The sequence below is a fragment of the Peromyscus maniculatus genome, chromosome 2 (assembly GCF_049852395.1).
Source record: "Peromyscus maniculatus bairdii isolate BWxNUB_F1_BW_parent chromosome 2, HU_Pman_BW_mat_3.1, whole genome shotgun sequence".
Taxonomy (NCBI): domain Eukaryota; kingdom Metazoa; phylum Chordata; class Mammalia; order Rodentia; family Cricetidae; genus Peromyscus; species Peromyscus maniculatus.
In genome coordinates, this window is record NC_134853.1 from 145,500,309 (window position 1) to 145,526,821 (window position 26,513).

General features: G+C 43.8%; 2 protein-coding genes across 15 annotated transcripts in view; both read left to right on the top strand.

The window, feature by feature from the left end:
* Window positions 1-15,631, top strand: part of Zmym6 (zinc finger MYM-type containing 6) — a 43,827-nt gene extending 28,196 nt beyond the window's left edge. For 8 of the 12 annotated variants that reach the window (XM_076565084.1, XM_076565083.1, XM_042271884.2 and 5 more), the window contains 5 exons: window positions 399-543; window positions 2,398-2,565; window positions 3,897-3,934; window positions 10,555-10,699; window positions 13,687-15,631. In XM_076565084.1, the coding sequence (XP_076421199.1) occupies window positions 399-543; window positions 2,398-2,565; window positions 3,897-3,934; window positions 10,555-10,699; window positions 13,687-15,515 (2,325 nt within the window). In that variant the 3' untranslated portion in view covers window positions 15,516-15,631. Of the gene's footprint in view, window positions 1-398; window positions 544-905; window positions 1,012-2,397; window positions 2,566-3,896; window positions 3,935-10,554; window positions 10,700-13,686 lie in introns of all 12 variants that reach the window. The other 4 variants (XR_013049331.1, XR_013049332.1, XM_076565087.1 and 1 more) reach the window with 2 other exon arrangements.
* A 2,023-nt stretch (window positions 15,632-17,654) lies between these two features.
* Window positions 17,655-24,719, top strand: Tmem35b (transmembrane protein 35B). Of its 3 annotated transcripts, none has more exons than XR_006069628.2 (4): window positions 17,655-17,792; window positions 19,178-19,358; window positions 20,382-20,645; window positions 23,412-24,719. XR_006069628.2 is itself a non-coding variant. In XM_006987448.4 (3 exons), the coding sequence occupies exons 1-3, from the start codon at window positions 17,688-17,690 to the stop codon at window positions 20,558-20,560; spliced, it is 465 nt and encodes a 154-aa protein (XP_006987510.1). In that variant the 5' UTR covers window positions 17,655-17,687; the 3' UTR covers window positions 20,561-20,816. The 3 variants fall into 3 exon arrangements, 1 of the variants encoding a protein (XP_006987510.1); XR_001579674.3 differs by having other exon boundaries at window positions 23,586-24,719; XM_006987448.4 differs by lacking the exon at window positions 23,412-24,719 and having other exon boundaries at window positions 20,382-20,816.
* The last annotated feature ends 1,794 nt before the right edge of the window (window positions 24,720-26,513 follow it).

Genomic DNA, 26,513 nt, shown 5'->3' on the forward strand with positions numbered 1-26,513 from the left:
TGATATGTTTTAACCATTATATGGTGAAGGACCAATCACAGTGCTTAAGAAAAGGTACTTAATTAAATATTTGTTGAGTGACTCTGTCTTTATGACTCCAAAGTTCATATTCTTTCTCTGTATGTTCCTTCTTACTCTTACAGAATACAACCTATCTTTATATTCCTTCATTAGTAATTTTGGAAACAAAAAGAGCAACTTTTTATTAAAAAGTCAATTTCTAGGATGTCTTATATGGAACAAATAATAAACTTTGTATTTAACTGCAGTATTTTAAGTGGGGAACCTTCCATTTTTATAATCTCACTAAACTCATAAACCGTTTTCATAGTGTCTCTGGTTTACAGTTAATAGTACCTTTTTATAATTATAGTCCTTCCTTGTCTTTTGCTCCTCAGATAGCCAGGTGTGATGCTTGTAAACGTCAGGGTAAACTAAGTGAATCCTTGAAATGGCGAGGCAACGTCAAATACTTCTGTAACCTGTTTTGTGTCTTGAAGTTTTGCCATCAATACAGTACGAATGACCCAGTTCACAAAAAAGGTAAACTTAAGCTTGGCTGCTGGGCTCTTTAAGTCAGTGATAGGATGTAATGTCAGCATACTCAGTGGAAATCCTACAGTAAAAGCAAAATTTCACTGTATTCATATAGCCTGGACTTCCTTAAAATTTTCTTTAGGGTCTAATGATGGTCTGTTCTGGTTTGTTTTCTGTTGCTGTGGTAAACAGTATGACCAAAAGCAACTCAGAGAGGAACGGATTTAGTTCATCTTCCAACTCGCAGGTCACACTCCATCCCTGAGGGAAACCAGGGAAGGAGCTCAAGGCAGGAACTTGGAGACAGGAACTGAACAGAGACTGCAGAGCAATACTGCTTACTGGCTTGTTCTCCATTGCTCCCTCAGCTTGCTTTTTTATACAACCCAGGACCACCTGCTCGGGAGTGACAGTGCCCGCATGAATCAGTAATCAAGAAAATGTCCCAAAGACTTGCCTACAGGGTACTCTGATGTAGGTATTTTTCTGAATTGAGGTTTCCTCTTCCTAGATAACTCTAGCTTGTGTCAAGTTGACAAAAGGCCATCACACAGTCCTTGAGAGAAAATTAATTCTGATGCTTTTTTGCTGCCATAAACCAAGAAGTTAATAAATAAATATATATTTATTTTATAGGAAAATTTAATTTGATTAAACTTATGTGATTATATGTAACTTATACTAAGGGATGTGTACTACTCAGGTATAATTAGAAATAAAAATTAAAAAGAGGGCAAACGAAGGGATAGGATGTAAGTGTGTTAATATGGCTGCGTGGCGGGTGTAGAATTTGATGCAGAACTTGCTTGTAGCTAAAGAAAAAAGAGAAACACATTAATTATTTCAGAAAAAATAAAGTAGAGCAGTTCTTCATGGGTATCAAAGTTTTTCCTGAAAAATAACTTTACAAGTAGGACAGTTAATGTGTTCAGAAGATTCAGAAGACTGGATAGGAGGAATGCTTTTAAAGTCTTCTCCCAGTCCTACTTCCTGAGGCAGAGACCCTGGAGAGACCTTCTGATCAGAGCCCCAAGCCCCACGTAATTGTCAGGGTTCCCAAGCTTCTGCTTCCTGGCTCTTCCCTACCCAGTACTCCCTTTATATGTTTCTCTCCTAAACTCTGTGTTAGCTAACCCTTCCCTAGGACTAGTCAGGATGGTAGTAGAATATTCATTTTATAATACAGTTGAGGTAAACCAGTTGGAGACTGTCGGGAGAGGAAGGGGGTGAAGGAATGGGAGGGAAAAGAAAGACAGATTCTGTTGGTTTGTTTCCTGTGTAAAGCAGAAGGGGAATGATTGCAGGGAGAAGGGGACAAGGAGGAACGAGAAGAATTAGTGTGAGTATTAGCAAAACAGAATGATAAACAATATGAAAATGAAACCTATTGTTTTTATGCAAGAGAAAGACCAGTGTTACAGGGGGACAGCTCCTCATTGACTTATAAAAATTGTCATGTTAAAGTTTTATTTGAAACAAGCTTAAGTGTAGGGTCTTATACCCACTAACAGAAACTCCCAGTTGATCCCAAACCTGGCATTTTACCTGTTAGCTATTAAAATTATTAGATTTTGGGACATCTTATATGGGATTTAGATTGTCCTTTGAATCTTTTTAAGTCCGGTGAACACTGACTTCATGACAGTCACCTGAGCTAACGTTAACACAGAGTTAGAACTTTGTATTGCTTCCTGAAACACTGCTTGTTCAACAGTTTTATTCCTGTGTGTAACCTTTTTATTTATTCTATGCCTTTATTGTTTATTTTAATCAGCATTTATTTTATTGCTTATTTTTATGGAACAATTCACGAATTTGTATGCAGGGGCAATGCTAATCTGTATCATTACACTTTTTTAGTAATTGTGCTCCCAAAGTCAGTATCAGTAATTATTCCTAAGACGCAAAGTGCTTTGACGACACTCCCTCCTCCAAGAGTTGTTACAACACCAGTTATAACCAGTGTGATATCGTTGGCAAAAATACCTGCTCTCCAGCCTACCAGGAACACTAACAGTGTTTTAACAGGTATGAGACATTTGGCTAAGAGACAAGTATTGCCTAGTCTAAGAGTTTTTATTGGTAATGCCTTTCTTTATATTATATGAGGAAATTTGTCCCCACTATGTGGGGTGACTGGCTAGTAAACGAAGAGGGATAAGTTGGAAAGGGAGGGTGTGTATAGTTAATTTTTTTTTTTTAAGGATTCTAATGGGCTGGAGAGATGGCTCAGCAGTTAAGAGCACCTGCTGCTCTTGCAGAGGATCTGGGTACAGCTCTCAGCAGTTACTTGGAGCCTCTAATTGTCGGTAACTCAGTTCCAGGAGATCTGATGTCCCATAGGCACAAGGCATGCATGTGGTGTACATACATTACCTGCAGGCAAAACACTCATACACCTAAAATAAAATAAATAAACAAAAAGAATTTGAAAATTTTAATATATCCCCCCCCCCCCCCCCCCCGCCTCCAGGGTGTGTGTGTGGTGTGTGTATACTTAATTCTGTATAAGTGGGTGGGCATGGAAGCCAGAGGTTGGTGTTAGGTTTCTTCACTCTCCATCTAGTTTTTGAAAATTTAAATTTTGTTTTTTATTATTGTATATATGTTTGTGATATATGTGCACAGTGTTTGTGGAGGTCAGAGGACAGCTTTTGGGTATCAGTTCTCTTCTTCCCCTTGGGATCTAAGGATCAAGCTCAGGTTTTCAGGTTTGAGTGGCAAGCATCTTAACCTACCGAATCTATCTTTTTTTTTTTTTTTTTTTAAGATTTATTTATTTATTTATTATGTATACAGTGTTCTGTCTGCATATAAACCTGCATGTCAGAAGAGGGCACCAGGTCTCATTATGGATGGTTGTGAGCCACCATGTGGTTGCTGGGAATTGAACTCATGACCTCTCGAAGAGCAGCCAGTGCTCTTAACCTCTGAGCCATCTCTCCAGCCCCTATCTTGGTTTTTAAGACAGGGTCTCTCTGAACCTGGAGTTCACTGATTGGCTAGGCTAGAAGGGTCAGTGAACTCTATGATCCTCCGGATCAGCTGGGCTTACAGATGCAGAGACATGCCTGGTATTTTTGTTTTTAAACATGGGTTCTGGGGATCTGAACTCACGGCCTTATGTTTGTACACCAAGCACTTTACCCACTGAGCCATCTGGCCAACCCCCACTCCTTGCTTTTTCGTTGCCAGGCATTCTAATAAAGTAGCAGAGGGCCTGAAATAGGGAGTCCTTGCCTTTATTAGGCACCACAGGTGTCTCCTTGGACCATTTTTTGTGAGAGGAAATGATGCGAGTTTCAGTGTTGACTTATGTATATTGTGGGAATGACAATGTGTGTTTTGATTCCTAACAGATGCAGGTCCTAAAGAGGCAGGAGAGATCATTGGAAATGTGAGTTTTATTGTTCATATGTTACCTGATAATCCCCCACTTAGTTGGGTTTTATTTTGTTTATAATCTAATACATAAATACATATGCATATAGATAAACACATAATATTACACAATTGCTTTTCTGTTTGTAGCTTATTCTTTTCAAAAGATTGAGTGGTAACACATTTTATGTTTTGAATCATATTGTTGGATCATAGCTCATTAATAAGAGTATACTCTTGATTTATCTTACTGTTTGTATCAAGATTCCTATATTTGTTTAAGTGCTTGCTAACTGCTGGCTGCTTATTTTTCCTCTTTGGGACGTTCAGGGGTATTGTAGTTTTGAACTGTGTGAGACTGAAAATAGTACAAAGTGCATGTGAACTTAATCTCTCACTTTATGTCTCAAATTTGAAAAATGTGAAAATTTCCCCAAATTTAAATAATTTCAAAGAATGAATAATTTCAGATTTGGCAGGCTATAAGGATCACAGGCTGTGCTGTTGTAGTCCAGTGTCAATCATCACTTCAGCAGGAGAAGAAAATTTCCATCATCCTTTGTCAGTATCACATGTTTGATCTAGCATATACTGTTAATGAATTAATGATTTTGGTGACCATTTGCTCTTGATATAATTAGAAGTCTTTTTTTGTGGGGGGTTGGGGGGTGTTTCGAGACAAGGTTTCTCTGTGTAGTGCTGGCTGTTCTGGAACTTATTCTGTAGACTAGGCTGGCCTCTACTACCTCCCAAGTGTTGGGATTAAAGGTGTGTGCCATCACCGCCCAGCTTAAAAGTCTTCCCTTATGTCGCAGTGTCATTCAAGTGTTATAAATGGTGTTGCTAGGGCTGAAAATGTGTCCCACATTCAGTGTCTTTGGAACAGAAGTCAGAGATGATGAAAATCTACAAGATGACCAAACCACTGCTCTGGTATCTAGGTGCTGTTAAGCTAGGAGAATGTATCCTGCACAGTAGGAGAGATAATACTCAAAATCCCAAGGCAGCATAGTAAACTAGGCAAACTACTTGCCTAGCTTAGAAAAATGATAGCCAGGCAGTATAACAGAGTAAGTCGAAAAAACCATGGCAATTCCAGCCTGAATTATTTTTGATGAAATGAAAGGAAATAGAATGTCAGAGTGGGTCAGCGGGTAAAGGCGCTTGCTATACACACTTGGCCGTCTGAGTTTGATCCTCAGAACCCATGCAAAGGTGTAAGGAGAGAACCAGCGCCACAAAGTTGTCTTCTGGTCTTCACATGTGCATGGTGGTACTCACATGTCTCCACATCATATACACAAGCAAAGATAATAATAAATAAAATACATTTCAGAAGAATGGAGTGACAGTGAGGCAGAAGTTTTACCGTCTTAGTGATCCTCCTGGATTTACAACCCACTGAGGTTTTAATATGTAAATGAGTAGGCAGGCTGTACCTGCGTCACATTTGACCACATTATATCAGCAATTACTTCTTGTTGGTTTTTGTTGGTTTTTGTTTTTTGAGACAGGGTTTCTCTGTAACAGCTCTGGCTGTCTTGGAACTTGCTCTCTAGACCAGACTGGCCTTAAATTCAGATCTGCCTGCCTCTGGGATTAAAGGTATGTGCCACCATGCCCAGCAGCAATTATTATTTTTGAAGTTAATGATCCAAATATGGGTTGCTATTCCATAGTGAAAAAGCAAAATATGGGAAATATATCTGTATATCAGAGATCCTTAGTCGGGGATTCAGAGCACGTTCAGGTCAGTCTTTAGCAGAAGTCTTGCCTGGAGTCATTATTGTAGAAAGGTAGCTTGTCCAGTTTAGTCCTCCTAACTCTCCCAGTATTTATCATGTTGGAAGATGATACTGTCTGATTATTTTCAGACAATATACTCATTAATGAAAGTTACTAAATTAACTTGTATACATTTATATATTACATGTTATATACTAAATCATTTTAAATTATGTGATTAATCACTTGTACCATTAATAATAATTATGTCACTAAATATACTTGTACAAGTAAGATGTTACTGTATAAAATTAATAAGTATTGCTAACATGTATTTATAAAAATGTCCTATATAATTTCTAACAATTTGTAGTACTGGTTACAAATTTGTGTACTCTGAGAATTCATCCTTCTACTTTATGTATGTGGGACAGTTAGTCTTGAATTATGCTAGTTTTGAATTATTCAGGTTTTTAGGAATATATGCCTCATTTAATACAGTTGTCCTATATATGTTTTCCCCATGTGGAATATTTTTGTAATTCACCTGTCATTTAAACTGTGTTACGGGGTGGGGGGGTAGGGGTGGGGGCGGGTTGTGTGTGTGCTGGAGAGATGGCTCAGCAGTTAAGAGCACTTGGGCTACTCCAGTCCCAGGGCATCTCGTTCCCTCTTCTGGTCTCCATGGATACCACGCATGCATATGGTGCACAGACATACATTTGGGTAAAATGCTCATACACAAATAATAATATACAACACTGAATGCTGTTTGGAAAAGACAATTAACAGAAATGAACTTAGAATCACTGTTTTATTAGATTGGCCAAGATAAAAATGAAGGACAATGAAGGCATTCTCACATGTTGCTGATAGGAGTATGAATGGGTAAAATTATTTCAGAGGATTTCAGTAGAAACTGAAGCTTTAAAATGTAGAGCCCGATGTGATTTGTAATTGGTTTGCATTGTTCGTAATAGCAGAAGCTTGAAACTCAATTTTTTCATCAGTGGCTGGGGCCATAGATCACTCTTGCGTTATATGAGTTGCCCAAACATACTCCTACACAAGCAGAGTCTGAAATGTGCCCCTTCCCATTCCCACGTCTGTTTACATAGCCTCACTGGTAGTAGAGTGCCCTACACAAGCACACAGAGGCCTTGGTTACGGGTAAGTATGGTAAATTCATGTAATGGAGTACTATGCCTATGTTAAAAAGAACAGGGCCTGTATGTACAGGCTTCTGGGAAGAAGGTGGCGTGGACACTCCCATTTGTGCTGTAATACACATCTGTATCTGTTTGTCCACACATAGAGAATATCCTGGAAAGGCCACTAGTAAGTCGGTGATTCCCTCTGAGAAAAACTGATTAGGGAAGAATTGTAACGGGCAATTATTTCCAGTTGTCCACTATTTGAGCCTTTGAGTTTCCTGGCACATTCATTTGAAAATATACGTGGAGTTTTTGAGATAGGGTAGCCTTCACTATGTAGTTCAGGCTGCACTTGAATTTGGGATTATACTTCTGTCTCAGCTTCCTGAGTGCTGTGATTAGGGATGTGTATCACTTTGTCTAGACAAAAATGTGGAGGTAATGGTGGTGGTATTTGAGACAGGCACCTCACTGTGTAGCCTTGGCTGTCCTGGAAGGCACTTTGGAGACCAGGTTGGCTTTGAACTCATAGAGTTCAACATTAACCTCCTTAGTGCTAGAATTAAAGATAAGTGCACTATGACTGATGACTGATTTTTTTTTTAATAAGAAAATGGTAGAAGTTATGATGGACTTATTCATAGGCAAGGGAATATAAGTAATGTTACATGTGAAAAATAACCCTCTGCAGTAGGCTAAGTATCTAGTGACTTGAGAAATAGCCTCAAGTAAAATGATCTGTTGACTAGGTATTAGAAAATGAGCTCATGTATATTGCTTATGGTCACACAATTAGATAGAACTTTTTCAAGAGCATTCTGCCAATGCCATCAGAATTTAAATCACATGCTTGTGAATTGACAGTAGCACTCAGACTTTTATTCCATAGATACACTAGCATGTGTAGGATGAATTTATGCGTAAGGACAGGAGTCATGGCATTGTTTGTAGTGGCACAAGGTTTATATTATTTATAAGAACAACTCTTGTAGTTACTGCTGGCTCATTTAGTAATAGAATACTGCCTGAGGGGCTGGGCAGCTCCATGCAAAGTCATGTAAATATGCCTCCAAGGTAGCTTGCTAACTAAGAGTAGGGTCCTGAAGCTTGCCATATGCTGCCATTTGTAGTCAGATGCTACTGATCTATCAGAAGCTGGGAGCAGTGGTTATTTTCAGAGTTGAGTCTGGGTAGAAGGCAGTCAGCCATGTGCACACTTATTTCCCTTTAATTTTTCACTTAAATGCAGTTGGGGGTGTGTGTGGTGGGGGGTGGTGTGGTGGGGTGGGGAGTCTGTTCTTTCCTTGTACCATAGAGATCCCAGGGGTCAAACTGGGGATTGAACTCAAGTAGTCAGGCTGGATGGAAGAGCCTTAATAGCTGAGCCATTTCATCCAACCAGGCTTGCTCTTTTGAATAATTCAGAAAATCAGATGTTGCTCCTCCCACATTACCCTTTCTCCAAGCATTCACTCTCCGATTCCTAACCATGCCTTTTCCTCAACAGCTCTTTTCACTATTTAGATTTCTAAGTTTGTTATATGATTATTTTACTTGGTTTTTGTTGTTGTTGTTTGTTTTTGTTTTCAAGACAGGGTTTCTCTGTATATCCCTGGCTGTCCTGGAATTCACTCTGTTGACCAGGCTGGCCTCTAACTCAGAGATCCACCTGGGCTCTGCCTCTCAAGTGCTGGGATTAAAGGCTGTGCCACCACCTGGCTTCTTGTTTTGGTTTTTTTTTTTTTTTTTTAATTTATTATGTATGACCAGAAGAGGGCACCAGACCTTATTACAGATGGTTGTGAGCCACCATGTGGTTGCTGGGAATTGAACTCAGGACCTCTGGAAGAGCAGTCGGTGCTCTTAACCTCTAAGCCATTTCTCCAGCCCCTTGTTTTGGTTTTTATGTCTCCTTCTCTGATCAGGATTTTTGTTTGTTTTTTTCTGTTGTATCCCCAGGACTTAAGACAGTGCTTGGCTTATGGTAAACATTTAGTAAATGTTTATGAAAATTTCCTTTCTGCTCTGGTCATTTGAAATTCTCCAGGCTCTTTTTTTTTTTTTTTTTTTTTTTTTGAGACAGGGTTTCTCTGTGTAGATTTGGCTGTCTTGGATCTCACTCTGTAGATCAGGCTGGCCTCAGACTCAAGAGATCTGCCTACCTCTGCCTTCTGAGTGCTGGGATTAAAGGCTTGTGCCACCACCTGGCCCAGTTGAGATCTTTAATCAATAGAGATTATATATTATTTTGTGGAGTCTACAATTGGATCCATTTTTTTTTTAATAATTAACCATATCAGCAACTGTTTGTTCTTTTTTTTTTTTTTAAGATTTATTTATTTATTATGTATACAGTGTTCTGCCTACATGCCAGAAGAGGGCACCAGATCTCATTACAGACGTTTGTGAACCACCATGTGGGCGCTGGGAATTGAACTCAGGACCTCTGCAAGAGCAGCCAGTGCTCTTAACCTCTGAGCCATCTCTCCAGCAACTGTTTGTTCTTTATTTGGCTATTTTGCTCATATTTTAGGCAGAATAATTTGTGTGTGTGTGTGTGTGTGTGCGCGCGCGCGCTCACGCATATGTGTGACTAGCAATGGAACCAAGGGCCTTACCCATGCTAGACATATCCATCTTCCAGAATATTATTTTAAAAAAACTAATAAATGGAATCAATGCTGATTAGGAGAATTAGGAGTTAGTGGTTATCTTAGTTACTTTTCAATTGCTGTGACAAAACACCGTTGTTGTTGTTGTTGTTGTTGTTGTTTCTTGGCTCTTTTAGGGCCCACTACCCAGCTCCCAAATAGATCACACACAGAGGCTTATTCTTACTTATAAATGCCCGGCCTTAGCTTGGCTTGTTTCTTGCCATCTTTCCTTATCTTAAATTATCCCGTCTATCTTTTGCCTCTGGGCTTTTCCCATTCTCTAACTTCTGTAAATCTTACTCTGTGGCTGGCTATGTAGTTGGGTGGCTGGCCCCTGATGTCCTCCTCGTTCTCTCACTCCTCAATCTCTCCTCTTAGATTTCTCCTTCTATATATTTTCTCTGCCTGCCAGCCCTGCCTATCCTTTCTCCTGACTTGCTATTGGCTGTTCAGTTCTTTATTAGACCATCAGGTGTTTTAGACAGGCACAGTAACACAGCTTCACAGAGTTAAACAAATGCAACATAAACAAAAGTAACACATCTTAAAACAATATTCTACAACACACCATGGCCAAGACAACTTATAAAAGAAAGTATCTAATTTGGGGTTATAGTTTCAGAGGGCAAGAATTCATGATGATGGAGCAAAAGTGTGACATTAGGAACAGCTGAGAATCCACATCTTGATGGTTTCAGAGGTTTAGTCCATTATCTTCATGCATCGACATGGTGGTGTGCAGGCAGACATGGTGGTATGCAGGCAGACATGGTGATGTGCAGGCAGATATGGTGCTGGAGATGAATCTGAGATTCCTGCATCTTTACTTGCAGGCAACAGGAAGTGGTCTGTCTCACTGGGCCTGGCTTGAGCATATATGAGACCTCAAAGCCTGCCTCCACAGTGACACACTTCCTCCAACAAGGCCACTCCCTATGGGGGCCATTTTCTTTCAAACCATCACAGTGGTTTTGTTATTTTCTCCCTCAGACTGCTGTTTGTAACTGCTCTTCCATAGGATAACCCTGCTTTCTATCTGGTAGCAGTATGGTTGTTGGAAAGTTGCTAAAAACACTCTGGCCTGTGGATTTGTTTCTAACTAGGGAAGTACACTGGCAGCTGCTGAGAGACTCCAGTCTTTGCAGCCTCCCACGCTTCAGAAGAACAAAGGCATATTGTGCAGGCCAGCAACCCAGACCAAGGCTACCTTTTGCAGACCTCATACCCACCATGTTGCATGCCAGACGGGTAAGTGTCCTGGCACCTTGTATAAGGTTTGTTTTCTGATTTTTTTTTTTCTTTTTAATAAAAAGGTAAAGACAGTAAGTACTTCTTGAGTGTGAAATGGTACATACTTCACATCCATATGCACACAAAGTATTGTGTGTAGAGTTAAACATTTCACATGTGTGTATTGCTCTTTCAAATGTACAGATAAGCCATTATAATTACTGACATACATATTTGCTTAAAAGAATTCGTGAATAAGCCTTAGTTCTTTTTTCTTTCTTTTTTAAACTCTGCATTTAATTATTTAATTGTCAGTTATTGAGAGAACAGATAATAGTTCTGAGGTGTCAGTGATAGAAAATTGTGGGAACTCCTACATGGAAAGGTGTAAGAACATTGCTCCAGTCAATAGTAGTGCTTTACTCCCATACTCCTTATGTTTTCAATGATTTTAGTAGCCAGCTCCGCCCAAAGGTGTGTGTGTGTGTGTGTGTGTGTGTGTGTTTTGCTGATGTGTCGAATTCAGAGATTTGCTTTTTATCACAGCTATAATTCCAGTCTCAGTCTCTCTCTCTCTCTCTCTCTCTCTCTCTCTCTCTCTCTCTCTCTCTCTCTCTCTCCCTCCCTCTTTCTCTCCTTCCTTCCTTCCTTCCTTTCTATTTTTTTTTTTGTTTTTTGAGACAGGGTTTCTCTGTGTAGTTTTGCGCCTTTCCTGGAACTCACTCTGTAGACCAGGTTGGCCTTGAACTCACAGAGATCCGCCTGCCTCTGCCTCCCAAGTGCTAGGATTAAAGGCGTGCCCCACCACTGCCCAGCTCTTTCATTTTTAATAATAGCTATTTTATAGACTAACTGAAGGGGACTTCTGAACAGCAGGGCTTCATCACAGACCCTGGATTAGGCACAAACCACACCTAGATACCTGTTTTCACAGAGAGATCTTTTATTAAGCAGGGAAGAAAAGTTTAAGTGTCTGCTTTCTGACTCTGGCAGAAAACCAGCAGCAAATGACCTTACATGCATAATTTTTAAGAGAAGAAGGGGAGGCCTGTGTTAGAATGGGCTAGGATGTGGTAAAGGAGATAGAAATGAGGGAGAAGGGAAAAGGAACAAGGGAGAGGGGGAAGGAGTATTTGTCCCCAGAGAGGACAAAGTACTGCCTCTGAATAGAGAGGAGACTTGACGTGGCCCATAGGTAAATGGCAGTTTATAGAGGGAAGATAGGAAACTCCGTATTAGGATGAGCTGTTTAATTTTGATTGGGCATGTTAATTAGGTGAGCCAAAGGGGGCTTTTGATTGCTAGACTCAATACTTGGATAGCTGGACCTTGGTAGTCAGACTCCGGAGGAAGTGGCCAAATAAGGGAATGGACCATGGTAGCCAGCTTTAGAAATGTAATCTAAAGGTTTTTAGCAAGGCAGAGGGAATGGAGGAGAAGAAGAAAGCCTGCCAGAGCCATGCTCGCCACACTCAAGCTGGCCAGCGTCCCTTCACTAACCTCTATGTAAAATGCCTAGTCAAGCTGGGTGTCCTGGTGAGCTGTAGTCCCAGCCATTTGGGAGACTGAGGCAGGAAATCTTGAATTCAAGACCAGCTTGGGCTGCATACCAAAAGCCTGTCTCTAAGTAAATAGATAAAGCTTACTCTGGTAAAAGTAATCATGGATATTTTACACTGGGTGCCTTTCCTTTGGTAGGAGTCAAAGGGAATTCTTTAGGGAATTTGATTATTTTATATTCTGTTTAAAATGATACTCTTACTTGTGTACATGAACTTCTGTACACCTTCACATATAAAAAGTAGTAAAGGAGCTGTGATCTGTGGACATCTGGTATATGAGTGTTTAAATTTTTTTAAATTTCTAAATTAAGTATTGGACCACTTTCTATATACCGTTGTAAATAGCTTTATCACTTGACATTGTATTGAAAATATTTTACATTGATAAAAATGTAAATATACACTGAGATTCTTTCTTCTTTGTCCGTCTCTCCCCTCCCTTACTGTGTTTGTTCGTTTGTTGTTGAGATGGGTGTCTCATGTGGTATCACAGACAGACCTCAGACCGGACATGTAGCTGAGGATGACCTTAAGCTCCTGATTCTCCTGCCTCCAGCTCCTAAGTGCTGCATTATAGGAGTGTGCTACCATTCCTAGCCATACACTGGGATTCTTTTTTATTTTATTTTTTGTGTGCTTGTGTACACACACATGGGAACATGTCACAGTGGTTATGTGGTGTCAGAGAACAATTTGGTGGAATCTGTTACATCTGTCGACCTTGTCAAGTTTGGTGACAAGTATCTTTGCTTGCTGAGCCTTCTCACTGACCCCTACATTAAGAGCCAGGTGGTGGTAGCACATGCCTTTAATCCTAGCACTCAGGAGGCAGAGGCAGGCGAATCTCTGTGAGTTCAAGGCCTGCCTGGTCTACAGAGCAAATTCCAGGACAGCCAAGCCTGCACAGAGAAACTGTCTCAAAACCCCCACCCCCAACAAAGGACATAGATGCTAGTGTACATAGCACAATCAAACTCGTAAGATTAGCCTTTAGATTTGTTTGTTTGTTTGTTTGTTTGTTTTTTGTTTTTAGAGACAGGGTTTCTCTGTGTAGCTTTGCGCCTTTCCTGGGACTCACTTGGTAGTCCAGGCTGGCCTCGAACTCACAGAGATCTGCCTGGCTCTGCCTCCCGAGTGCTGGGATTAAAGGCGTATGCCACCACCGCCTGGCTGGCCTTTAGATTTTATATGCGGCATATTGGTTTGTATTGGTGCTAAGGATTGGATCCAGGGTGTCATACATCCCAGGTAATGTGTATGTGCCATACACACCACTGAGCTGTTCTCTAGCCCCTAAATGTTCTTTTCAAAATTTATAGGCAGCATTGAGTCAAGTTAATGTTAATCAATCATGTTAATGGATCTTTGTCCAGTTTTTCATAATACAGTTGTTCATATCATTGTACACGTTCATATCATCAATGATTCAAATATTTCCTTCAGATTTACCTCTGCCAAATGGAAACAATGAAGAACCTGATTCTCCACCTGCAAAGAAAAAACGAATGGGCCTTTTCCAGACTTATGATGCAGAATATATAAAATTTGGTTTTATTATCCATTCTGGATCAAAGGAAAGTTCACCAAGAGCACAGTGTGTCATTTGTGGAGAGATCTTACCTAGAGAAAGTGTGATGCCAGTAAGTCTCTCTAACCATTTGAAGGCAAAGCATTCTGAGTTAGAGAACAAGCCAATAGACTTTTTTGAGGAAAAATCACTTGAAATGGGATGTCCAAACAGTTCTTTAAAAAAGTGTTTACTAGTTGAAGAGTCACTTGTGAAAGCTTCTTATTTAATTGCTTTCCAAATTGCTGCCAGGAAGAAGCCGTTCTCAGTTGCTGAAGAATTAATTAGACCGTATTTAGTAGAAATGTGTTCAGAAGTTTTGGGTTCAAGTGCTGGGGACAAAATGAAGAGCATCCCTCTCTCTGCTAACACAATTGGGTGCAGGATCAACAGACTGTCTGCAGATATCGAAGACCAGCTGGTTCAGAAGGTCAGAGACTCCAAGTGGTTTGCCCTTCAGATAGACGAGTCACCAGAGGCCTCAGATGTCACCCTTCTCCTGTGCTGTGTCCGCTTCATCGACTACGACTGTGGTGATGTGAAGGAAGAGTTACTGTTTTGTACGGAGATGTCCTCTCCGGGCACAGACCTTGAAGTGTTTGAACTAGTAAATAAATATATTGATAGTAGATCTCTGAATTGGAACCATTGTGTTGGTCTCTGTACTGATGGGACCACAAGCATGACTGGTAGATGGTCTCGTTTAAAGTCAAAAATTCAAGAAATTGCCAAGAGTACAGTGGCATTCACACATTGTTTTATTCACCGTGAGCACTTAGCAGCTGAAAAACTATCTCCATGCTTACATGAAATTCTTTTGCAGTCAGCACAAATTTTAAGCTTTGTAAAGAACAGTGCCTCAGATTCACAAATGTTGACAGTTTTGTGTGAAGAGACGGGATCGGAGCATGTGAATTTACCACTTAATGCTGAAGTTCATTGGCTGTCGAGAGGGAGAATTTTAACAAGATTATTTGAACTGAGACATGAAATTGAAATACTTTTAAATCAAAAGCACTCAGATTTGGCCAGGTATTTCCATGACAAGGAATGGGTTGCAAAGCTAGCCTATTTAGCAGATATGTTTTCACTTATAAATAAATTAAATTCTGGTCTCCAAGGGACCATGGCTACTCTTTTCAATTTGTATAATAAAGTTGACATATTTAAGAAGAAGCTAAAAACATGGTTGAAGCGCACACAAGAGAATGATTATGATATGTTCCCTTTATTTTCTGAGTTCTTAGACTCATCAGATGTAAGTGTGAGGAGCATCACTAGCATTATTGTTGAGCACCTAGAAGGACTTTGTCAGATTTTCCATGACTGTTACCCACCAGAAGAGGACTTGCGTTCGGGAAATCTGTGGCTCATTGATCCCTTTGCCAGTCACCAGAATAACAACCTCACCGACTCTGAAGAAGAACAACTAGCAGCATTGTCTTCAGATACGAGCTTACAGTCGGCTTACAGATCAATGTCTGTAACTCAGTTTTGGGTGAGCGCAAAGACGAGTCACCCGGAACTCCATGAAAAGGCAGTGAAACTCTTGTTGCCCTTTTCCTCCGTCTGTTTGTGTGATGCCACCTTTTCGGCCTTGTCTGCATCGAAACAAAGGAACCTGCTGGGTTTTGGTCCTGCCCTGAGACTTGCAGTCACATCATTAATTCCAAGGATAGAAAAGTTAGTAAAGGAGAAAGAGTAGTATCCATATTGCTTATTGTCAGAGTCTTTAATTTTGTGTTAAATTTTGTATAAGTATCCTAAAATACATTTGCTAATGTATTTGTATTTTCAGTGATTAAATGTTTTAATATTTTTTCCTTTGTTGTAGAGGGATTTAAGAATTATGGAACTTAAATATAATTATGTGTAATTTTAATAACACAAGGGAGAAAATTTAGCCTTTATATTGGAGATTGCTGTTGGAGTTTCAGAGGAAACGTCTTGTTTAGGGAGTTCCCCAAGAGACCAGGCCAACCCACTTGTCCCAGTACGTAAGTTAGAGGTAAGCCATGGTGAAGGGCAGAGAAAGATTGGGTCGGCGGAACCAGGTTGAGAAGAACAGGTTATGATTCAGGGATCCTGCCTCAGCACTTGGTTTTGTTACGTGCTTTGAGACAGCGTCTCTCTACATAGCCCTGGTTGTCCTGGAACTCATTATGTAGACCAGGCTAGCCTCGAACTCAGAGATCCCACTGCCTCTGTCCACCCCACCCCCACCCCCCAGTGCTGAGATTAAAGGTGTTCAACACAATGCCAGGCTCCCACCTTAGTCTTGAAGGGGCTAATGTGGACTTTGAGCTATCATAGAAAAAGGAAACAGTGGAGGGTTGGGGTGTGCCTGACAGGGTCTTCTTGGTGAGGCTAGTAATCTTACTGGAGAAGTTCCCACTGCCCTCACTTTGGGGGAGCAGTCTGGTCTCTGTGAGATGACTGCTCCAGGGTACAGCCTCCCCATAATGGCAGTTGCCCTCATTTGAAGTGTGACCTGCCCTGCCGGGCTCCCTGTTGCTTGGGGCTAGTTTTGGTCCTTCACTGTACATTATGTTTTATGGGTCAGTTCTGCCTTTCCCAGAATTCAAGGTAATTCCAGGAGAAAGTGACTCAGTTAAAAAGTGGCCAAACAGAGCTAAAGAGGGACAAAACAGAGTTAAGTTAGGGCAGCAACCAGTGCTCTCCTTTACGACTAAGTGTGCAGGTGCCGAAGGCCACATCCCAGCATCATGGCACGGCTTCACTGTTGAGTTTGCGTTTAAACAAATGTGAGAAGTTTTTAGCCAGGTCGTCAGCCCTCAGAAAGCTATGTATAGATGGAAAGCAGAGCCAAGCAGGTTCCCAGCCGGAAGGAGAAGCAGCAGGGGTGTCTGAAGCCATAATTTGGGGGCTTCTTCTAGGCCAGGGCTTGGGTTTTTTTTTTAATTATTATTGGAGACTGGGCTTTGCAATGTAGTCACTGGCCTGGTTCCTTTTTTGTTTGTTTTGTTTTATTTTTTGAGACAAGGTTTCACTATGTAGCTTTGGAGCCTGTAGACCAGGCTGGCCTTGAACCCACACAAGATCCACCTGCCGCTGCCTCCTGGGTGCTGGGATTAAAGGCTGGCGTCACCAACGCCAGACTCCTAGTTCTTGCCATGAGCTCCAGGCCTCATTCTCACCAGCGTTGGGATTACAGGTGTGTTCCATCACTCTTGGCTGTAGCCGACTTTCACAAAAGGTCAGTAAGTATTCTGTGGCTCAGTCACAGACAGTATACAAACGTACTGTTGATCAATATGTTATTTTTATATAATTTCCAGCTATTGTGAAAATTCCTTGAACATTGTTGAATCATTTTTAGATTATTATTACTAATGTTATTAATATTTTCCTTTTTGGTGTTGTTAAAATACTCAACAATTGGCCAAATTTGGCCCTTTGTTTGCTGATCCAGGCAAGTAAGTAAGTGAATCTTTAAACATCTTTCACATTTTTATTTCAGTTTAGCGATGAGAAGGGCAGATATTTTAGGCATAGGTGGACAAGAAAAACTTGTAGTTACTGTTCACTGCGTTATTGCGCATTAATTGTATGGTTCACAGATGTACAAGTCACTTTCTGAAGGTCAGTGTGCAACTTCCTTACAGAAGCAAACCCAGAGGTTGGGTGGTGTCAGAGTCCTCCCGCACGGGTCGGCCCAAAGGCCGGGTCACGTGGCCACGACCGGCCCGCCAGCTCGGGCTTACAGAGGGGAGGCCTCAAGTCGGCTGGTCGAGGTGGGGGCATTGGGCGGGGCGGGGAAGTGGGCGGGTCTGGAAGTTGGATGCCTACAGGGTGGGCGGGGCAGGGCGACTGCGGTCTTCCGGGCCGGAGGGCGGGGGCGGAGACATACGCTGCTATGGCGCTCGTGCTCGGCACCCTGCGTCTCCTGCTCGGCCTCTTCTTCGCGCTCACCGGGGCTGCTAAGCTCTTGCAGGTCTCGGCCCCCGTGTCACAACAGATGGTGAGCGGCGCGGCAGGGGCGCGCGGGGAAGGACGGGAGTGCTCGGTTCCCGCGGGCTGCTTGCCTCCGGGCGTGAGGGCGCCTAGGCCTTCCCTCGAGTTCTCCGCACCTTCTCCAGGTGGGAGGAGGCGGGACTTAGACTTTTGGCCCAGCATGCTGTCCCCAGGCCAAGTTAGAGCTGGAGAAATGATGGGACCCAGGGGTCCAGGAGGATGAAGTGGGAAGGTGACTGAGCACCCCTCCCCATCCTACACTCATCACTCAATGTTCCGGTTTAGGGGAGGCTAATGAGGCAGAAAACCCACAATATAGACCAGGCTGGCCTCGAACTTGCAGAGGTCCGCATGCCTCTGCCTCCCAAGTGCTAGGATTAACGGCTTGCACCACTTTAGAAATCTCCTTTCGTAAGCTTGGAAGCTAGCCGTGAAGGTAAAATGTAATTTGCCGAAAGGTGAGTAGACTAACCGAACCAAGACTCCACAGCGTCCCGGGAAATCTGGGATGGAGTCCTGGAAGTCACCTGGCTGTGGTTCCTTTTCATGAGAAAGTCCACCAGTACCGCCAGGCTCTGCAGAAGACTCCTGTTACCTCCTCCCAAGCTTGCATACTCCTCCCCGCCCCCAACCTGAGGTGGTGGGTTTTAGGGGGCAGATATGGTAAGAGCCAGACAGCTTAAACTCTCTGCAAGTCCCATCGGTGGCCCTTGGGCCACATGTACTCCAGGATGGCTGTCAAATGTAGCCCGACATAAAACTAAATTTAAAACGTGATTTGTTTAAAAACCAGTTGGGTTCTGGAGCAGCTTTGTGGATGAGAACATTGTGTCAGAAGACCCACTGGAGTGCAGAGTAGGAGAAAGAGCTGCTGGTGGACCGTAGGAAGCAGTCCCGAGGGTGGGGCTGGCCCAGGGGAAGGTCTGGGTACGATGGATTGCTTTAGACCCCCTCGGCTGTTGCTTGTGTGTGCCACAGTGGGATCAGGACCTGCACAGGAGAAAGTGGAAACCATTCTTTAAGGAGCCTTTCCATCCCATCTCTAAATGTTCCGCGTGAAGAGGAACCAGGCCTGGCACAAAGGATCTGTGGCCTTTCCCAGGCCCTACCCCTGTTCCCTTTCCAGGGATTTGAGGCTGGGCTGTCATCTATGGAGAGGTCTGGTGAGGAGAGAAAGCCATCTCTACCCCTGTGACCCTTTTCGCTTGTGGAGTGTCTGCTCCTGATTCCAAAGGTCGTAGGGCGGCCCCCTCCTCACCAGGCTCACCTTAACCTGGATCTGGCCTGTGGCTTTGTTAGGGGAGCTGATGACAGGCAGAGGTGGTCTCTGTGGTGCCTCCAGGCACTGCACTCGGAGGAACACAGCTGACAGGCATTCCCTGCCACTCGTAGAGAGCCTTGTTCGAGCAGTTTGCTGAGGTGTTTCCATTGAAGTTGGTCGGCTACCAGCCAGATCCTAGAAACTACCAAACAGCTGTGGGCTGGCTGGAAGTGCTGGCCGGGTTGCTGCTGGTCGTGGGTCCGCCTTCGCTCCAAGTGATCAGTAACCAGTTCTTGATCCTGCTCATGATGGGTAAGGGGGTACCTGGGTCTCCTGGGGATGACAGGAAGAGTTAGCCATCCTTCCTTACTGCTTCTCTCTTTTTTCCTCTGGGACCAGGAGCACTTCCTGCCTGAGCGTAGCTCCCATAATATTGAGACCAGGTGTTTTTGAAATGTCGTGGACCATATCCTGGCCGTTGTAACACAGTAGCATGCTTTCCCCATCATTTCTGTGGCCGCATAGTGTGAGTCCGTAGTGTAACCTCAAGAGCTCCTCCTCCTCCTACATGCTCACTTCCTGGAGGGAGCGGAGCAGCAGCTACCACCTAATGTACATGTGTCTGGAGCAGGGGTTCTCAACCTTCCTGACGCCGTGACCCTTTAATACAGTTCCTCATGCTGTGGTGACCCCCCCCAACCATAAAGTTATTTTCATTGCTACTTCATAACTCTAATTTGGCTACCGTTATGAATCGTAATGTAAACATCCGTGTTTTCCCATGGTCTTAGGTGACCCCTGTAAAAGTGTCATTTGACCCCCAAATAGAGTCATGACCTACAGGTTGAGAACCTCTGCCCTTACAGATGTGGGAGCCGCAGGCAGGAAAGCTGGAGTCCCCTGACCAAGGAGGCAGAGAGTTTCTCTAGGACGCACTCTCGCAGAAGTTCTGCCAGTAGAAGTACCTGTCCCGGCAGGACGACAGCTGCTGGGTCAGAGGCTAGACACTCTTGTGCTGCCACTAAAACATTCTTGCCATTTCTAAAGTCATCCACGTTTTCAGATCACTACCACACTTCCACCTCAAGCCCCCCGAACCAGTAGGATTATTATTATTAAGAAAGAGTTGGGGGAAAGCTAGTTTCCATATCCCTATCTTCCCACCTTGACTCTCCCCTCTTCTGGGGCCTATGTATTTCTTGGGTCTTCTAATTCTTTGCTTCCTGGAAGAGGTGTGAGGGGTGTTTAGTGGGAGGGCCCGAGCTGGAATGGGTCGGCCTGGACTGGAACTCCTGAGTTGTTGGATCTTCTGGATGTTCGTTCTTTCTGTTCTAGGGGCCATCTTCAATTTGGTGGTTCTGAAAGAGTCGCTGAGGACCTACATCCCAGCTGTTGTCTGTTTGGGGCTGCTGCTGCTGCTGGATACCTGCCAGTTCTTAGCTCGAACTAAGAGGGTGGTCAGACGCCGCCGTAGCAAGAAGATTCCTGGTGCAGTCTGGAAGTCTGGGGACTGAGTCTTCATGCATTTACCACAGCAGGAACAGTCGCACGACAGTGTCTACCACTTTGTTAGGCCCACAGTCATTCAGTGTAAAAGAGGTACCTTGTCTAGGTCCCATTCTCCCCTCATAACCATGTTGCCCTGTTTTGAGTGGGGTATTAGCATTCTTCGTGTCATGTGAAAACAGGAAATAAGCAGAAAAGAAACCAAAACCAACCCAAATTCTAATTCCCCATACATAAATAATCATTTCATTTGGTGTAACTCTACCTGTTGACTTTTTTATGATTGTATACAGATTAATTTTTTTTAATGAAAATGAGACAGTATAGCCTGTTTTATTGTCTGCTGTTAAGATCCAGTGTTCTGCCAGGCAGTGGTAGCACATGCTAATCCCAGTACTCAGGGGCCAGAGGCAGGTGGATCTCTGTGAGTTTGAGGCCCGCCTGGTCTCCATAGTGAGTTCCAGGACAGCCAAGGCTATACAGAGTAATCTTATCTGAACAGAAGAAAAAAAGATCCAGTGTTCTTTAACATTCCCTTTTACTTTTATCGATGTTAGTGGCTTTAAGTACTCTATTCTAGGAGTGCCTGTAACTGGGGATGAAAAGGTGGCCAAGGTGGTAAGAGCACTTGCTGCTTTTGCAAAGGGACCAGGGTTCAGTTTCCAGCACCCACATGACATCATCTTCTGGCATCCTGGAGCACCAGACATACACATGGTACACACAGACACACAGATGTATACACATATATCTGTATATATGCGTACCATGTGCATATACATGTGTGTATATATATAGATGTGTATATATATGTGTGTATATATATACATATGAAAGCAAAACACTTATACATATAGAATAAAAATATTTTTTAAGGATGTTTTCTACTTATTCTACTTCCAATCCTGCCCATGAAGAATACCTGGGTTCTTTTTTTTTTTTTTAAGTAAAACTCATAGTAAATTGCTTCTGCATATTTATTTCCTTTCCCAAGAAATAAGGGTGCTGTCTCAAAAAGCATTCACATCTAAAGCATGCTTTAAAATTTACATGTTGAAACTGCAGAGTCTAAGTGTCTGATTTCTGCCTGTGCTCACCTGAGTCCCTCGAGAGATTTCTTGCCATTTCTCTATTTTACAATTGCAGAGCTGACATGCGCCTGCTGAAATGGTGAGGTGTGGCTCTTAGTCCAGCATCCCTGAACGCCTGAGTGTATGTGGGGGGACAGCTAGTGTGTGTGTGTGTGTGTGTGTGTGTGTGTGTGTGTGTGTGTGTGTGTGTGTGTGAGAGAGAGAGAGAGAGAGAGAGAGAGAGAGAGAGAGAGAGAGAGAGAGAGAATGGGGGTGAGGGGGAGGGAAGGAGGGGGTGATCACTCATGGGAAAAATGTTAGGACACCTAGTGTCATGTCCCCAGACCATCCTTGCCTGAGTCCACTGGAGTCCTTTTGGGGTGTGATGTTTCTCCCATGAGGGAAGATAGGGAAAAGAATTTATATTTTGCGGTTCTGGAGTGTGAACTCACAATCTCACTTATGATAGGCAAACACAGTACTCCTGAGCTTGACCCCTATTTGTTTCTGTTCCAAAACAAGATCTCACTGAGTTGCCTAGGTTGGCCTTGAACTTTGTAGCTTAAATAAGATTTGCACTTAAATCTTCCTGTCTCAACCTCTCTAGTAGCTGAGATTATAGGCCTGTGTAGTTGGAAGTTTTCCTGTGTCCTGCCTGGTCCTTCAGCCACTCAGACCCAAATAAAAATACAGAGGCTTATATTATCAATTGCATGGCATATGGCAGGCTTCTTGCTAGCTAGCTCTTATAACTTAAATTAACCCATTTCTATTAATCTATATTTGCCACATGTTCTGTGGCTTACCGGTCTGCTGGCATCTCTCTGCCTCTCCTCTATCTGCTTAGATTTCCACCTGCCTCTAAGCTGCCTTGCCATAGGCCAATGCAGCTTTATTTAGCAACCAATCAGCAACACACATTCACAGCATACAGAAAGACATCCCACAGCAGGCCTGTAGTAGGGCAGGCTGGTGTTTCTGCACATGTTTTAGCTGCCCACCTATAAGATGCTTTGGGTATAGGAATATTAGCTTTAGGGAACACACAGGTGAAAGTTGTATTATTTCATGCTCAGTACTGAATGGTAGTTCCTGCTGTGCCCTCACTTGCACGAATCCCAGGCCAGCCAGCTTATAATTCTTTGTTGGATCATCTTGTGTCTGAAATCACAGTGATACATTCCATCTACAGCAAGGGTAGAGAAATAGATCAATGGATGGATAGATAGTTCATAAATTATGTGACGGTGTCACAATATTAACAGGGGTCTGGTGAGATGATTCTGGATAATGACCTGAGTTTCACCCAGGAAGTACATAGTGGAAGGAGAGAACCAACTTTGGGAGATTGTCCTCTGACCCCCACATGCTCTGTGCTATACACATTCTCTTATACTCCCTCCCTCCCACCCTCTCTCAAGGGGTCCAGAGATGACTTAGTTTCCGTGTTGGTTAATTGGGCTGCTTAAAGAAAACAACATAGTTTCAGCTTTCAGTGTACTGACTACTGTCTTTAGAGTTGAAAAATAGCTGCAGTTGCTTCAGGCGGTGTATTTGCACATGCTATCCAAGAGTAAATAGAGAATGGGATGCTCTCTTGGAAAACCCCAGATCATCCCTTGTGTCTAATTGGCCACGATGAAGTTATATATCCATCCTTAAATCAATTGCTGATAAGAACAATGGAATTCCCAAAATGGACTGAGACTGACAAAAATTTACCCATACTCATCACCAAGAAGGGCAGGGGGTGTTAATGATGTGTGTTTTTTTCTTGGTTTACTTACAGAATATGGAAAATGGCAGAAAACACAGCCTGGTGCATACTAAGTGCTCATCAAATGCTATTATTCAGTCTCTATTTGTTCTACTAATGAGAATATGGGTCTGGAAAGACTGCCTATGTGGAGACGAGAACTCAGGCCTGATTGAGTGCAGAACTCAGGTTTTTTTTTTTTTTCAGTGCTTCAGCTGCCAAGATGAAAATTTACAGGCACAAGACCTGGGATGGCCTACGCAGTGTGATCGACTCTTCCTTACTTTCCAGAACCGGCAGTGTGTGTGAACATTTTAGAGCCTTTGAAAGCGGATACATACGCCAGGAGCTCCAGTCTCATGCTTTACCTCCCCTCTTGCAGCTGGCATTGAGGGATCCTGTTTTCCAAGGCAGATTAGTAATTATGGACTCCAAAGCATGGTTGTGGGGCTGGCCCAGCACCTGTGGGAGAGGCAGGGTGCTGGAAGAATGGATAAGCCACCTGGTGTCGAGAAGCAGTTTGATTGACAGCAGCTGAAGCATCTTGAGCCCCAGCAGTGCCTTGAGGAGCCCAAGGAGCCAAGCTTCAGGAGGCCATAGCAGAAGTCTAAGAGCTCAGGACAACTTCCAGTCGGTTGGCCTCCTCTTGTCCCCGGAAGGCACTCCCAGATCCCGGGGTCCTCGCAGTGCCCCTACAAACCCAGCATGCAGCTACCACATGTGAGTCCTTCCCTGGCTAGCTGTTGAGCCCGTTCTTCACGTCACATTGTGGGACTGACATAGGAGAGGCTGGTGTATGTGAGTGAGGGGATCTGGCTCAGCTTCAGGTTCCTAAAGCCAGGATCCCAGAGCAAGCTGGAGCAACGAGAGCAGTGAGGAAAAGGAATAATGCGGCATGACAGCGAGAGGTTTGGGGCGGGGGACTTCTAGGGACCAGAGCCAAGGCAGGCAGGCTCAAGGGCAGACATGCAGATTTTGACACTAAAAGAGATTGAGTTCAGGAGCTGAGAGGATATGTATGTGTCGGAAACAGCAAGAGGACCTTGGCTTAGGTGCACACCCCTTATGAAGAGGGTGAGGCGCCACCTAGATATTTTTGTGCTGAGTGTGGAGTGCTTGTGTGGGTGTTGTGCATTTATCCGTGTGTTGCCTCGAAGGGACAGAGGGTAAGGTATTAAGTCTCTTCCCAGTGTCAGCCACAAGACTCAGAGTTTTACTTGTTCTCTCCTCAAATATCCCCATGGGGTAGTTAAACCTCCATTTTACAGCAGCAAAGACAATCACGGCCAGGCTGAGAAATTAGCCCAGGACCTCACGGCAAATAAATGTGTGTGATTCCCAGACCTGTGTCCTTCTTGCTTCTTATCCGAAGTTCTGAGTCTGACACAGAACTTCCTCGGAGGCCTGAAGGCTGTGAAGCTTTTTCAGTCCTCCCAAAGGTGCTTCAGGTAGTTTTGGAGTACACCCAGAGAAGATGTCACCAGAGCAGACGCAAGGTCACCGCGCATAGGCCTGTCCAGAGTCCCTACAGCACAGGACCATTCTCCCACCTCTGCCTTGCCCCCTTGCCACTGATCTTCTGGGAAGGGCTGAAAGGCTTTTGTCAGAGTGGTCTTCCATCACATAGCTGTGCCTCTACATGTCTGACCTGTAGTCTCCCTGTGAGGGTCCTCCCTCCTCCCAGTCACCAAGGTCAGAAAGAGCTACGTTCTCTGGGACTCCTGCCTCTTTCTCATTTCCCACAGCTTGTCAGCAAGAACTCTGGAACCCACCCTGTCCTTCATGTCCTCAGCAGCAGGTGCCTTCTCTTACAGACGGCCTTGCCTCCAGAGTTCCTTCCTAGAAAGGACAGAGGGAGAGGGGACTGACGTGGGAAGGAATGTGAGGGAGGACTTTTGGTGGCTAGGCCTCCTGTGACCTCTTCCTCGGTTTAAGGGATGTTGGTGTTGGCAGCTGCCCCTGGAATGAACTGGCTGACATTGGCCGGTGTTCCTCCATAGCTCAGTATATGCTTCGGCTCCACGGTGGATGTCCTGCAGATGCTCAGCCCTCATGTGGTCAGTCTACGGCTTCGTGGTGCTACTGGTTGGAGACCTGGGCCACCTCCACCTCCTCAGTCTCCTATCTAGGAAAGCCCTGGCCTACTGTCTGCGACGGCCCTACTGCCATTATCCTGCTAGGATTCAGGGTGGAAGGACATAGATTCCAACTCTTGGTTTTTGTTTGTTTGTCTTATTTTGTTGTGGTTTTATTTTCGTTTTCGGAAGACAGGGTTTTTCTACATATCCCCAGTTGTCCTGAAACTCACTATGTAGGCCAGGCTGGTTTCGAACTCACAGAGATCCACCTGCCTCTGCCTCCCAAATGCTGGGGTTAAGGTGCGCACCACCATTCCCTGCTTAAATGTCAATTCTTAAGTGCCCCTGACTATTGGTGTAGTTGTGTGGCCATGAATGTGGGGCACAAACAGTGGGGTGAGAGCCTGGTTGTGGTGGTGAAAGTACTCGGGAGGCAGAGACAGGAGAATTGCTGCGAGTTCAAGGCCAGCCTGGGCTACAGTGTTAGAGCCTGGCTCCATTAACAACATCAACGCCAGGGCCGTGGAGATAGCTAGTAAGTGAGAGTACTTGCTGCCAAGCATGGCGGGCGCCTCAGCACAAACCTTCCTGGGGGAGGAAAGAACGGACTTCCTCAGGTGGTCCTCTGAACACACACACACACACACACACACACACACACACACACAGAGAGAGAGAGAGAGACACAATATATGTAAAGCAACAAAACCCCAACAGGACCAAAAAGCAGGCCCTCACGGGGATGGAACGTTGTTTGAGTCCTACATGGCCCCTGGAGTTTTACCAGCTTTGAGATGTAAGTTGTGTGCCAGTTGTCTTGGATACCTCTCGGGATAAAACCCCAAATCCTTAATGTGGCCTACAAGGCCCTGCTTGATCTGGCTCCTGTTCCCCTGGGACCTCTTTACCTCCTCTGCTGGCTGCGTTTCCTTTCTTGTCTTAGTCTCTGGAACATTCCAGATTCCTACCCTTCCAGTACTTTTGCACCTGAATTGGTCTGAAATAATCTGTCTCCTTCGCTAAATCTCCCCATCCTTATTCCCTGAGAATTAACTCT